Source organism: Heterodontus francisci, chromosome 3, assembly GCF_036365525.1.
Source record: "Heterodontus francisci isolate sHetFra1 chromosome 3, sHetFra1.hap1, whole genome shotgun sequence".
In the NCBI taxonomy this organism is placed as follows: domain Eukaryota; kingdom Metazoa; phylum Chordata; class Chondrichthyes; order Heterodontiformes; family Heterodontidae; genus Heterodontus; species Heterodontus francisci.
Genome location: NC_090373.1, coordinates 56,614,874 through 56,630,338, shown reverse-complemented (window position 1 = coordinate 56,630,338; position 15,465 = coordinate 56,614,874). Strand labels below are relative to the sequence as shown.

General features: G+C 42.0%; 1 protein-coding gene across 1 annotated transcript in view; it reads right to left on the bottom strand.

Annotated features, from left to right (window-relative positions):
- LOC137356496 (lysophospholipid acyltransferase 2-like) overlaps window positions 1-15,465 on the bottom strand; it is a 156,845-nt gene that overhangs the window by 52,255 nt on the left and 89,125 nt on the right. Inside the window, exon 5 of the mRNA XM_068022387.1 lies at window positions 10,688-10,743. Coding sequence (XP_067878488.1) covers window positions 10,688-10,743 — 56 coding nt within the window. The remainder of the gene's footprint in view (window positions 1-10,687; window positions 10,744-15,465) is intronic.

Below are 15,465 nucleotides of genomic sequence, written 5' to 3'. Positions count from 1 at the left end.
TGTCAAGATTGAATTGCTTCACTGTTAAAAACCAGTCATCTCAAACTGAGCCAGAAGTAAATGCCCAAACAGAATGATAAAATCCTGTTTTAATGTACAATTTTTTGATTATGAGCTCTAGCAAGTCTTTATAAAAATCAGAAAACTTGTAGATATGAAATACTTAAAAAAAAAATAATGCAATTTCAGTACCTTGTGAAACCTTCCCCACACACCCTGTAATTAGTGCTTATGTGTAGTGCAGTAACTGGTGTGTGCAAGCATGGCAATAGGTACTGGGCCAGTGACGTGCATGGCATACATTATGTGAGCCTTCCTGGATACAGAGTATCCAACAGCAATACATACATACGTATTGCCAAAAGATTGTTTCAGCAAAGAAATGCTGTATCAGTTCACCACACTCCACAATTTGAAAGGGGAAGGGTACCTACTCACTCAGGCTGTGCACGTCCCTTTGTAACTTACTGCTCCCATCAAGACAAACTTACTGTGTCTATCTTAAGTGCTATCTGCAAACATGCATGTAAGACACTCTATTCCTTCATTCTTCATTAATAAATACAGTGAAAAGCAGAGGCCACGGTATAGATTGCTGGGGAACGCCATTTGCCACATCTCACTAATCAGAACATTCCCTATATCCTGACTGTCTCCCAACTCCAAGCCAATTAACGACCCACGTCACAAGGTTACCTCCAATTCTATGCCCCCTCACTTTTGCCAGTAGTCTACTTCTGGAAGCTTCTGGATGGCCAACTGTTTTGACCGAGGCAGGAGGAATGCACTGTTTATTCTAGCCCCACTTCTCCACAGGTCACAACATATAATTACATTTTCCCCACTTAACTATACGGTCAATCATTTACTCTATTTTTCCTCAGAATAAAACACACCAGGTTTCTTTATTAAACAAAATTAGTTTACGATGATACATGTCTTAACAAGTAATGCAGTAAAACATACCCACAGATTGAAATATTAAAGCCCTTTATTTATCCTAGTCCCTCACACATATACATACATACACTGGTTAACTGGAAAAATAAGAGGGATTGTTGTTTATAGCGCTGTTACAAAAAACAAAGAAAAAAACAAAAAAAAACTTAGGCAGAATACTTGTACTTGGTTTTGGTTTGTTGTCCCAAATGCGCATAGATGGCCGTCACTGGGATGTTCCGAGAACAGTTCTTTCCAGGCGTTGAAGACAGTTTGGGTAGGCTTTCCAAGAAATACAGCTACAGAGACTTCAGATAGGCCTTGCAGCAGAAACGTGGCAACAAGGTTACAGTTCCCACACATTTGATATGCAGGGTTTCTTCAAATACAGTTGGAACTAGAGCTGAGCTGGTCTTCTTCTGGCAGGCAAAACCCAATATTCTGTTGTAACAATTCAAATTAAAACTAAAAACATTCCAGAAGTCAAGCCTCCCGACTTCTATAAATCTTGAGCTGTCACTTCTTTGTAAACATCTCCCCAAGTCAAAATCAACCCCTGATGGGTGATTATCCACAGACAGGTGCCTTTAGTAAGATCTTATTTACAAGCCAAATCCAGATCCTTCTGGTGACTTTTTAAAACAACACACAAAGTTCAACATCTCTTCAAGATTCCAGATGAATCCATGTCCATAATTCAACTTTAAGTCCTTAAAAAACATGTTACAAAAAAAAAGCACTCTCGTAATAACTCCCATATTGGCCATGCTAGTGATCTCAAAACATGTAACAAGATTAGGCAGATATGATCTACCCTTTAGAAGTTCATAAAAGCAAAATACTGCAGATGCTGGAAATCTGAAATAAAAACAAGAAATGCTGGAACCACTCAGCAGGTCTGGCAGCATCTGTGGAAAGAGAAGCAGAGTTAACGTTTCGGGTCAGTGACCCTTCTTCGGAACTGAAAAATATTAAAAATGTCACAGGTTATAAGCAAGTGAGGTGGGGGTGGGGCAAGAGATAACAAAGGAGAAGGTACAGATTGGACAAGGCCACATAGCTGACCAAAAGGTCATGGAGCAAAGGCAAACAATATGTTGATAGTGTGTTGAAAGACAAAGCATTCGTACAGAATAGGTGTTAACGGACTGAATATTGAACAGCAGCAAGTGCAAACATGAGAAAAAACAGTGGGTAAGCAAACTGAACAGACTAAGATGAAATGAAATAAATGCAAAAAAACGTTGTAAAAAATGTAAAAAAGAAAAAACTAAAAATGAAAGTAAAATGGGGGGCTGTCATGCTCTGAAATTATTGAACTCAATGTTCAGTCCGGCAGGCTGTAGTGTGCCTAATCGGTAGATGAGATGCTGTTCCTCGAGCTTGCGTTGATGTTCACTGGAACACTGCAGCAATCCCAGGACAGAGATGTGAGCATGAGAGCAGGGGGGGGGGGAAGTGTTGAAATGGCAAGCAACCGGAAGCTCAGGTTCCTGCTTGCGGACCGAGCAGAGGTGTTCCGCAAAACGGTCACCCAGTCTGCGCTTGGTCGCCCCAATGTAGAGGAGACCACATTGTGAGCAGCGAATACAGTATACTACATTGAAAGAAGTACAAGTAAATCGCTGCTTCACCTGAAAGGAGTGTTTGGGGCCTGGGATAGTGAGGAGAGAGAGGAGGTAAATGGGCAGGTATTACACCTCCTGCGATTGCAGGGGAAGGTGCCATGGAATGGGGACAAGGTGGTGGGGTAATGGAGGAGTGGACCAATGTGTCGTGGAGGGAACGGTCCCTTCTGAATGCGGACAGGGGAAGATGCGTTTGGTAGTGGCATCACGCTGGAGGTGGCGGAAATGGCGGAGGATGATCCTTTGGATATGGAGGCTGATGGGGTGGAAAGCGAGGACAAGGGGAACCCTGTCACGGTTCTGGGAGGAAGGGGAAGGGTTGAGGGCAGAGGTACGGGAAATGGGCCGGACACTGTTGAGGGCCCTGTTAGCAACAGTGGGGGGGGAATCCTCTGTTGAGGAAAAAGGAGGTCATACCAGAAGCACCGTCATGGAAGGTAGCATCATCAGAGCAGATGCGTCGGAGACGGAGAAACTGGGAGAATGGAGTCCTTACAGGAGGTAGAGTGTGAAGAAGTGTAGTCGAGGTAGCTGTGGGAGTCGGTGGGCTTATAATGGATATTAGTAGACAACCTATCCCCAGAGATGGAGACAGAGAAGTCGAGGAAGGGAAGGGACGTGTCAGAGATGGACCATGTAAAGGTGGGAGAAGGGTGGAAATCGGAAGCAAAGTTGATAAAGTTTTCCAGTTCGGGGTGGGAGCAGGAAATGGCACCAATACAGTCATCAATGTACCGGAAAAAGAGTTGGGGGAGGGGGCCTGAGTAGGAATGGAACAAAGAATGCTCGACATATCCCACAAAAAGACAGGCATAACTCAGACCCATGCGGGTACCCATAGCGACACCTTTTACTTGAAGGTAGTGCGTGGAGTTGAAGGAGATGTTGTTCAATGTGAGAACAAGTTTAGCCAGGCGGAGGAGGGTGGTGGTGGATGGGGACTGTTTGGGCCTCTGTTCCAGGAAGAAGCGGAGAGCCCTCAAAACACTCTGGTAGGGGATGGAGGTGTAGAGCGTTTAGACGTCCATAGTGAAGAGGCAGCGGTTGGGACCAAGAAACTGGAAATTGTCAAAATGACGTAGGGCGTCAGAAGAGTCACGGATGTACGTGGGAAGAGACTGGACCAGCGGAGAAAAGAGAGTGTCAAGATAGGAAGAAATACGTTCAGTGGGGCAGGAGCAGGCTGACATAATAGGTCTGCCGGGACAGTCCCGTTTGTGGATTTTGGGAAGGAGGTAGAAGCGGGCTGTCCGGGGTTGCGGGACTATGAGGTTGGAAGCTGTAGGGGGAAGATCTCCAGAGGAGATGAGGTCAGTGACAGTCCTTTGGACGGTGGCTTGGTATCGTTCCTTCCGCAACACCTTGGTCCACTCCTCCATTACCCCCACCACCTCGTCCCCATCCCATGGCACCTTCCCTGCAATCGCAGGAGGTGTAATACCTACCCATTTACCACCTCTCTCCTCACTATCCCAGGTCCCAAATACTCCTTTCAGGTGAAGCAGCGATTTACTTGTACTTCTTTCAATGTAGTATCCTGTATTCGCTGCTCACAATGTGGTCTCCTCTACATTGGGGAGACCAAGCGCAGACTGGGTGACCGTTTTGCGGAACACCTCCGCTCGGTCCGCAAGCAGGACCCCGAGCTTCCGGTTGCTTGCCATTTCAACACTCCCCCCTGCTCTCATCTCTATCCTGGGATTGCTACAGTGTTCCAGTGAACATCAGCGCAAGCTCGAGGAACAGCATCTCATCTACCGATTAGGCACACTACAGCCTGCCGGACTGAACATTGAGTTCAATAATTTCAGAGCATGACAGCCCCCCATTTTACTTTCATTTTTAGTTGTTTTTTCTTTCTTACATTTTTTACAACCTTTTTTTTTGCATTTATTTCATTTCATCTTAGTTTGTTCAGTTTGCTTACCCACTGTTTTTTTCTCATGTTTGCACTTGCTGTTCAATATTCAGTCCGTTAACACCTATTCTGTACGAATGCTTTGTCTTTCAACACACTATCAACATATTGTTTGCCTTTGCTCCATGACCTTTTGGTCAGCTATGTGGCCTTGTCCAATCTGTACCTTCTCCTTTGTTATCTCTTGCCCCACCCCCACCTCACTTGCTTATAACCAGTGACATTTTTAATATTTGTCAGTTCCAAAGAAGGGTCACTGACCCAAAACGTTAACTCTGCTTCTCTTTCCACAGATGCTGCCAGACCTGCTGAGTGGTTCCAGCATTTCTTGTTTTTACTTTAGAAGTTCATGCTCTCTGATCAGCTCATATTTGCCCAAAGGCTCAAATTAAGCTAACACCAAAAGACTAGAAAAAACACCAACAAAACTAAAGCTAACAACACAAGCAGTGATAAATACCATAATTAACAGACAGAAGCAAAGAGGAGGAAGGCGGAGAGGCTGAGAAAATGCAGCCAACATAAATGGGAAATAACAGTTTTTATGAACATTAGGAGAAAGAATAATAAAGGAGGGGGGTGGGGCCACTCAAATATGAGATTGGTGATATTATAGTCGATAAAAAAAATCAGTTGCTTGAGAAATACTTTAGGCAACTCGGCCTTTTTTTAAAAAAAAAAGTGGTCTTCACTGGCCTTGGATAATCCAGTAGGGAGGTAATATATGCATTAATAAGGAATAATGAAAAGCAGAGGGTGCTAGAAATTGAAGAGTCCAGGGCCACACTGTAAGCACCCAGAAAAATCATAGGCATGAGAAAGCAAAGACGAAACATAAATTTCCAAAAAATATTTGGAGACAAAAGGACTAGAGAACATCACATTTCAAATTTCTGTTCAGGAAGTGAAAGACAGAAGCTTGACAACTATTGGCCTTACACTAGTAAGAAAACTACTAGTGGCCATAAATCAGAAATAAAAATAAATGAATACTAAGAAGGGCATGGACTGATCAAAGGACGTGAAGATGTACATGAACGCTAGTCAGGTTCGACTAACTTGATAGAACTTTTGAAAGAACTAGTCAAGCTCTTGTGCTGTTTCATACATGGTGTGAAAACAAAGTGTAGTCTTCAGATGAAGCCTCAATGGAGGATCAAAGCAGACACATACAATTCAGGTTACTATTTTGAAGTCATGCTTTATATCTTTATATTTTCCATTATAAATATCTATTTCCACAATCTATTTTAAATTGGAAACTGCCTATATTAAACTTGCGACATTAATTACAATCTCCAGCAAGTGATGGCACTGTAGCTTCTCCCTGGCAGAAGGGTATAATTACTATGTAACAAGCTTATGCAGTTTCCATTATACATGTGAACAGTGGAATTTATAAATACAAAGAGTTGGCTGGAAGCTTGTAGAGACTTCAGTTTTAAGACATTATTAGTTGATCTCTCAAAGCAGTACACATAGAGAGTCAAGATCAAGTGCAGTCATATGCCAAATAGGGCTTGAATGTAGAAAATAAATTGAACTGGAATTTAGGTAGGGCTGCCAAGATACAGTGGAGTGTGTTATGACTGAGGCGGCAGGAGTGCACTGTCTTTTCTAGGTCCACTTCTCCACAGGTCACATATATTTAAATGTTTACCCAGCTACTGATATGGTCAATCATATACTCTACTCTTTATCCCAAAATAAAATATACCAACCAGATTTCTTTAATAAACAACAAAACTATCAGATTATAAAACAAGACTTATTCAGTAACAAAGCATCAACACAGATTGAAATCTGAAAGTTCCCTTTGCGCGCGCACACCCGCACACACACTCAGGTTAAAGAGAAAACAAATAAAGCAACTTTCTCTGCAGAGCTCTACAAAAACAGACAAAAAAAAACAACTTTGGCCAAATACTTGAAGAAAAAGGATGAGATATGTTGTGTCCCAAAATGGCATACAGTCTGGCATCTGAGAACTTGTAGATGGGTCACTGGAATCTTTTCTGGAGCAGTTCTTTTCAGGAGGTAGTGAGAATTAATCTGACAGGTTTTTCCAGCTTCTCAGGAGAAATGCAGCATCAGGGGTTTTAGCTCCCACACACTGGATCCTCGCAGCGTTTCACAGAGACAGGAGGAAAGAGATGAGCTAGGTGTTCTCCTCTCGGTAAGTTGATCTCCAACTGTTTTCACCAGTCTACTGAACTGAACCAAAACATCATCTCAGAAGTGAAACCCCCATAAATCGTGACATGCCACTTATCTGTAAGCATCTCCAAGTTATGAAGGTTTCTGTTTATTGAGCTTAAGGCATGCGATATCCAGTAAAAGGTTCGTTTTCAAACAAGACCTGACCTCTCAGTGACCCTTGCAAATAAAAAAGCCAAGGAGTGTTTTCAGTTTTCCCAAATAAACCAAATGTCCAGGATTCCAAAATACAAATTCGCAAACAAAACATTGTAAAAAAGACGCACTTTCATAACAGGTGGGACAGAGGAGGTGGACAGGCGATGAGTGAAGAGGTCAAGCAGAAAGGTTTGAGGGAGAGAAGTTGGGAAAAATGGGAAGATATTGAGAATGGTAGAAGTAGTGAGAGATCTTGGAGCGTATGTCCACAGATTCCTGAAGGTGGCAGGACAGGTAGATAGAGTAAAGGCGGCATATGGAATGCTTTTCTTTATTGGCAGAGGTATAGAATTCAAAAACTGGGATGTAATACTGGAACTGTATAAAATGCTGGTTCGGCCATAGTTGGAGTATTGCATACAGTTCTGATCACCACATTACAGAAAGGACATAATGGCTCGAGAGAGATACAGAGGAGATTTACAAGAACGTTGCCAGGGCTCAGAAGTTGCAGCCATGAAGAAAGATTGGATAGGCTAGGGTTGTTTTCCTTAGAACAGGAGGAGGCTGAGGGGTGACTTAAATTGAGGTATACAAAATTATGAGGGGCCTAGACAGAGTAGACAGGAAGGACTGGTTTCCCCTTTTGGAGAGGTCAATTACCAGGGGGCATAGATTTAAGGTGATTGGTAGAAGGATTAGAGGGGACAACAGGAAAAGCTTCGTCACCCAGAGGGTGGTGGGTGTCTGGAATTCACTGCCAGAAACGGTGATGGAGGCAGAAACCCTCAATTCTTTTAAGGGATACCTGGATGTGCACCTGAGGTGCTGCGGGCTGCAGGGCTATGGACCAGGTGTTGGAAGGTGGGATTAGATTTGGCGGATAGTTTCAATTTTTTTCCTTCTGGGCCAGCACAGACACGATGGGCTGAATGGCCTCCTTCTGTGCCGTAGTTATTCTACGGTTCTAACAGAGGCCAAATTAGAAGGATGGTGGATTGGTTGGCCCACAGTGTTCAGGGTAAATGAGGAGAGGGAAGAGAGGATGGCGGCGGGTGGAGCACAAAAATCAAAAAAGTTGGAAGAAAATAAATGAAGTAAATGAAGATCAATTGTTCATGAAGTTAAAAAGGAGATTCATACAGAAATAGCACCAAATAAAGAAACTGAACAATGTTGGCAATGCTCAGAATAAATTGGACTAAATAAATCAGGTAGAAATTTGGCAAAGTGAAATAGCACATGGCTAATAAACTTATAGGGCCCCATCTCACACTTCCTTTTCCTGATTTCACGATTAAAAACCCACACACCAACCCAATGCATCAAACTGCTCATTTGGTTTTTGAAGCACGATCAGCTCAATGAAATCACCTCAGTGGCAGAGGGGTAGATGAGCGGGAAAGAGGAGGCGAGGTAGAAAGGTGCAAGAGCACGCACCAGGGAGGGAGAGAGAGAGGTTAAGAGGAAGAGAGGAGACCGAAGAACAGAAAGAGAGAAAAAAAAAGGAGGAAAAACTAATGAATATTAAAATACTATTCAAAACAATTGGCACTGGCACCTTCATATTGGAAAGGCACAGATTCTAAACACCCAACATCTGTCCACCCCATCACCATTGTGAACTTGCCCACTTTTGAAAGCACATGTTTGTTGGCCTGTTTTGTGGCCCTGCTCAAGAGAAACCCCACCTCTTACCCCTGGATTCAATACAGTCCAATATGCAGACCAAGTGGCCCAAACCAGATTCCATCCTGTCGAAAATCAAAGAAATAGTATGTTCTCTACTGGAAGACCATGAAAGTCAGTGCCCAACATTTCTATCAGAAACAAAACAGAGTGAGGCTGCAACTCTACCACGAAATTTTGCGTAAATCTAAACGATCAGCACATAGCACCCACAGTGAAGGAGACTGCATCCACAACAGAGATATCACCTAGAATTTTGTCCCTTATATGAAAGCACAAGAGCTAATCATTACTAAATGTAAAGATGTCCAATATTTTGAAACTATGGCCCAGATACACTTGACAAAACCAGTGAATGTGTTGTAGAGGATTACATAAAATTGCAAGAATCCCTATACATACAAAAGCAAGAACCCTATATGCCTAAAAGCAAGATCTCCATACACAAAAATAAAATTGAAAATCAAAACTTGTATCCTATCACACAAAAGCAAATTCTCTCCCAAATACACAAAGAAATGTGATATTCGGAGATAATCCATCCTCCTTCCTCTGCTGCCACACTCTTCTCCCTCCTCCAAAACCTGAAAACTTAGAAGCTTTAGCTCTTCATAAAGTGCATACACAAACTAGGTTACTGCCAACTGCAACCTTGCACACCAAATGCAACAAAGAGGCATAAAAACAGTAAGACTAACCAAAAGAAAAGATTTGCATTTATAAAGCACCTTTCACAATCTCAGGGCATTCTAAAGCACTTTACAGTCAATACAGCAATGTCCCACAAATGGCAATGTAAAAAGAACCAGATAGTCTGTTTTAGTAATATTGGTTGAGGGATAAATATTGGTCAGGACACCAATGATAACACCTTTGCTCTTCTTTGAATAGTGCCGTGGGATCTTTTATGTCAAACTGAGAGTACAGACAGGGCCTCAGTTTAATGTCTCATCTGAAAGACAGCACCTCTGACAATGCAACACTTCTTCACTACTGCATTGAGCACGTCAGCTGCCTTATGTATTCAGTCTCTGGAGTGGAGTTTGGACCTACAACCTACTGACTAAGAGACTACCAAGTGAGCCCAAGACTGAACCAAAATCAAGACAGCATTTTCACTCCAGGAATTTAATTTAAATCCAAAGATAGCTTCCCTTGTTAAGTTTGTGGTCAGACAAAAAAAATCCTAAACATCAATTCAAAAGCAATAAAAAAAGTACAATTAACTCAATGCAGTTCTTCCATAAGCCCAAAAGTAAATAAAGATGGATATGGATAAGAATAGTTCATACCATTTTCACCCATCCATCCAGAATTAACAACCTTTTCTTTTTCCACCCTCTTATTACAGTATCAAACTAATTTTAAATAATTCACAAGTTGTCAACATTAGCCTACCCAGGAGCTCAATCCATGTGTTGATAAACTAAGAACTTCTTCCTATCAGCCAGAAATGTACCTTTTACCTTGTTAGTTTGAACCTTTGTCCCATAGTCACAGTTTAATTTGAGGTTATGTGGTGGATTTACCTTTTCCATACATACACTATTTATTTACCTCTTATAATGAAGTCACCTTTTAACTGCCTCCTTTCAAAAAGCTCAAGTCTCTCCAGTCAATCCACATTACTCAGTTCTGTGACCCTAGGAATCGGTGTCATGCCTCTTCTCTGCACTGCCTCCATGGCTTAAATGCATGCCTTATATCTCGACGATCAGAACTGGACAATGCTTAAGATGTGGATTCATTAGACCACTGTACAATTTATGCACAACTTCCTGACTTGTACTCTACAGTTTTGACTATAGTTCAGTGATATATTTGGTTTGTTGATTGCAGTAATTGGACAGGTCGAGCACCAATTCTAGAAAGACCTTTACATGTCTTGTCTTCTCCCTTAGCTACTTCAACATCATTCATGGAGCACTTCCAACGATATTGCAGAAGAAAGCATAACAATATAATCCATTTCATTTCCTCCTCTTGCCCCTCCACCAGCAAGGAGTGGTTTGATACTCGAACTGAGTCCTTGGGCAAGGAAAGGATAAAGGGGAGAAGAAAGAGAAGGAAAACTTTTAAAAGAGATAAGCCCACTCCAGTATACTTGTATCTCATCTTGATTATAAACAATAAAATAAAAAGTTTGCTATTTGCTTACCATCATGAATCTCAAAGGCCAAACTGGTTATCTTCTGTGTAATTATCATCATTGGACTACAGAACAGAAATGGCAGAGGGAAAACAAAAGTTCAGTTTTTTTTTTTAAAAAGCTGTTCAGAACATAACCTGCAGGCAGATTAAAATATCAACTGGGGGACTGTGATGCAGTAGGCTAAACAATTGCCCTTTTTCTCTGAGCGGAGTGCAAACCTAGCACTGTCTCTTCTGTCTGTTGTCAAATATATTGGCACTTGCCACATATGGCTAATTGGGAATCTAGAATGGGCTAACTGCATTTCTGATTAGCAAATTAAAAATGAGCAATAGACAATATCATGAGCATGTGACTTCAAGACTCATTCACAGTGTATGCATGTGTACTTGAATCTTTTTGTACATTTGTTGGTAAATTAGCAAGACATAAAGCGGGGTGCAAGACTGATTTTTCTTCATAGAGTGCGTTACTTCCCTAGTTACTGAATAATGACACTTATGTTTACTTAATAAATATGAAGTATACTTACTTTTATTGCAAATGTATGCAAGGTGTTTTCTACCAAAATTAGTGCAGGTAGCTAAAATAGCATTGCTGGACCCAGACCATGGTGTAAGGTGGTACAGATATCCCTGATTTGACTAAATCTATGCTGTCACTTGACTGAATCTAACATACCAGCATGCCTTGAGAAGCTAAGGCTTTGTTGCTGGACAAACTTCTGTAAAATGGAATTGTTGCGGTTTCAAGCTATTCTTACTCATCTGAACAGTTCCTTGCGTGATCTAGATTTTTGAGCTATGTGAGCAAGTGCCATTATCTGTGGCAAACAAAGTCAAGCTGATTAGAACTAGACAATGGCATCAGACTAGAAAATCTCAAGGCTATGATTGGGATGTTTGCATTTCAGAGAAGGGAGATGACTTGGATAAATTCTGCAAGACCAACCTTTAAGTTGCTGCAAAAATGAGTAACTTCTGACATTCCTGTAGAGATGATGTCAAGGCCCACTGGCAACAGATAAGGAGAAGAGATACCAAGGCCAGACAATTAACAACTGGGTCTGGGACAGGTACGTTTTGGGAAGCTAGCCAAGTTTTGGGGCGTAAAAATAGCATTCACGGTTGCTGCAGTGAGTCAGGCAATTTGATTGGTTGCACAGAAAGAACAATCTACTGGACACTGCAGAACTGATGACTCGCTGGTGTTAGTACGTACATATGTATTCTTACGGTCAAGTGAGGAGGGGTCGAAGGACTTCCCTCTTTTCCCTCTCCTCGTTTGACCACAACAGATTTAATTATTTCTTCAAGTGGATGTACTAACCAATTCAGTAGGTGTTTGATTACTGGCTCGTTATGATCATAACAAGAGCCAATTGGATAGGTTTTCGAGTTTAAGAAAAAGGTCAACTTTAATACTACTGAAACTCAAAACAGTGATTCTGCGATTAGACAACATTTGCTAAATAATCCTCAGTGTGCCAAGAATTACACTAACAACCAATTTAAGATGGTCAGTAGGGCTCAGTGTGGCACACTTGCATGTACTGGAAGCTACACTAATACATAGGGCCCAGTTCTTTGCAAACAGAAAGAACATGTACATGCATTGCGCCTGTTTCAGCTAAACAAAATAAGTGACAGCCATTCCTCAAGCTGCCTGGCTTAAATTTAAAACAAAGCTTGCCAGTTAACTGTCAGTCACCAAAAACTGGTGCATTCTCCATGGCAACGCCTCTAACAATCAGAGTTCACTTGCCAACCAATCAGCACTCTCTTCTCAAACAGTATAAAGTTGTTTGCCCTCACATTGGTTATTCTTAGATTGTCCTGATGAGTACAAGACAAAAATCTTCGAAAACATGTCTCTATTTTCAACAATACTCAAGTTCTATACTACCGAACGACTATGAGGTTAACTTTATTGTACCTAAACTGAACTAATGAAAATAATAAACTACGCACTTTCACACACACACACACACACACACACACACACACAGGTTACAGAATGGGGAAAGGTAGATTTGTTGAGTTACAGTCCATAGAAAAAAAAAAAGGTAAACAGTCTGTGGGGTTTGATGATTCAGCTGGATTCTAGCTGAATTCAGTGGTCCTGAGGCTTTTACTTTGAGAGGTAGATGACTGGTTCGGTGGGTCTTTTGGAGACAGTGATGTGGATGATTTCCTCCAATGGGATTTCTGATTGTAGCTGGAATATGCAAAAGGTGGCAGCGTTTGAAGCCTGTATGCTGTAACAGAGAGACCATGAGCGAGAGACCGACCCACATTGACCCCACAGAAGCTTCTGCTTGCTGCTGCAGAGAAACACAAGCTTAAAATCACAGATGGGGAGCAACTTGTCACATGACAGTCACTCTGATTCAAGCAAGGAAGCAGCATTCCTCTTCATGCTGAAAAGAACAGGCAGTTCCTTAAACTTCCAGGGTCTTGGTTCTTGCTGGGGAATGAGCAAACATTTAGTCTCCCTCCTCACAGGCTTTGCAATGTAGGATACTCTGTTGCAAATTAGGTGGCCATCCTAAGCTGCCAGCAAAGTCATCCTTCAACTGTTATCAAATTTCTTCAAAAAATATATAAATTCAGATCACCAGTGAATTAAAGAAAATTATCATTCACCAAAGCAAGCTGGCATGCCACCTCCCCACCATGGGAAATGAAATTTGACAACAGGAACATTTCATAGATGTCACAAATTAAAAAGAAACTGTATATACGCACACAGCCATCAGTCTCACTGCCACATCCATCCTCTGGTTCAGTTTGTTTTTTAATATCTGGGATGGTTCTGTGTTGAGCTAAACCCTGGATAAAGGGCTAGCTATCATACTGTTTTTCCCTACAATGTGGATAATCTTTAGGTGGTAAGGTTGCCCAAGCAGGCTTCAATAAAAAAAGCCTTGCATTATGGGTTTTGAATTTCTCTACAAAAGTTCAAAGGATTGTGGTCAGTATAAGCTAATGTTTCTTTATCCATTTTGGACACATACCTCAAAATTGGAGAACCAGCAACAATCCTTCCCCACATTAGAGTACCTCTTTTTTTGGAGAAATACAAATATTTGTACACCAACTGGTCTATCAATGCCCAACTCATCATGTTGGAGCAGGACAGCATCTACCCCTAGGTCACTAGCATCCACTGCCACTTTAAATTGTTCGTTAAAGTTTGGAACTGCCAGCACCAGTTCATTGGTTAAGATGGCTTTCAGCCTCTCAAAAGCTGTTTGGCACCCCTGCCTGATCATACTACTTTTGCTTTTTTTCTGTAATAAGTTTGTCAGTGGGGCGTCTATAATGCTGAAGTTTGGGACAAACTTGCGGTAAAACCCACACATCCCCAAAAATTGCATTATTTCCTGTTTGGTCGTGTGCGTGCGTGATCTCAGTGCCTGTATCTTTGCTTCTCTGGGCAACACTCTCCCTTGACCCACAATATGCCTTAGATAGGATACTTTAGCAAACTCACTCTTTGCAAGATTTACCATGAGGTCAACTGACTGTAACCTTCGGAAGAGGGCTTTCAACTGGTCTAGGTGGTCTCCCCAGGTGTCACTCTACACGAACAGATCATACAGGTACACTTCAGAGTTGGGCGGGCCAGCCACTACCTGGTTCATTAACCTTTGGAAGGTGGCTGGGGCATTTTTTAAATCCAAATGGCATCACACAGCACTGAAATAAGTCGCCTGGGGTGACAAAAGCAGAGATCTCTTCAGCTCTGGTCATTAAAAGGGTACTAGCAGGTTCCCTTAACAAGTCTATTTTGGTTATGTCGGTGGTGTTTTCTACTCTATCAATACAGTCTTCCATGCAGGGAATTGAGAAGAATCAACTCTGGTCATGGCATTGAATTTTCTGTAATCAATGCAGAGCCTTATTGAGCCATCAGGTTTGGGCATCAGCACATCTGGGGAACTCCAACTGTTCTGACTGGGCTCAGCTTGTGCTCCAGCATATATTGAATTTCCTCCCAAACCTGGGTCAATTTCCTGGGAACTAGGCGATAGGGATTTTGTTTTATGGGAGGTGTTTCTCCTACATCCATACAGCGTAGGGTTAAGGTTGTGCACCCTGGTTTGTCCCTGCAGATCCCTTTAAATGCTGTGAGCAGCCTTGTTAGGTGTCCTCTCTGTTCTGTGTTTAAATCGGAGAGTAGTGTCCAATTTCCTTAACAGTTCAGTGTTAGTTAACTGGATGGTAGGGGGTTTGATTTGAGAATCCTCCCGTCCTCACTGCCCCTTTCATCCTCCTCTTTCCTGTCTGACAGACCTGTGCATGTTTGTCCCCTTCCTGGCTGTGATACTGTTTCAACATATCAATGTGACACAACCTTTGCTTTTTCCTATGATCTGTGATGTCAATTATATAATTCACCTGGCTAATTCTCTTTATTACTCTGTATGCTCCACTGAATTAGGCTTTCAATGGTTCTCCCTGTATTGGTAAAAGCACTAACACATGGTGTCCGGGCTGAAATGTTCTGGCCTTGGCATGTTTTGGCCTTGGCATGTTTATCCGCCTCCCTTTTCATAGCTGTCTGGGAGATTTTTTTTTTAAAAAGGTGTTCCTGAGCCACTGCACAGGCTCAGGTGAACTGTTCTTGGAACATGGAGATGTAGTCTTAGAGAAGATTCATCCCTGGGTCCAAAAAAGCTTCTCCTTGATTAGTTTTATAGGACCTCTCACCTTATGTCCATAAACTAATTCAAAGGGACTAAAGCCAGTGGACCCATTGGGTGAGTCCCTCGTAGCCAA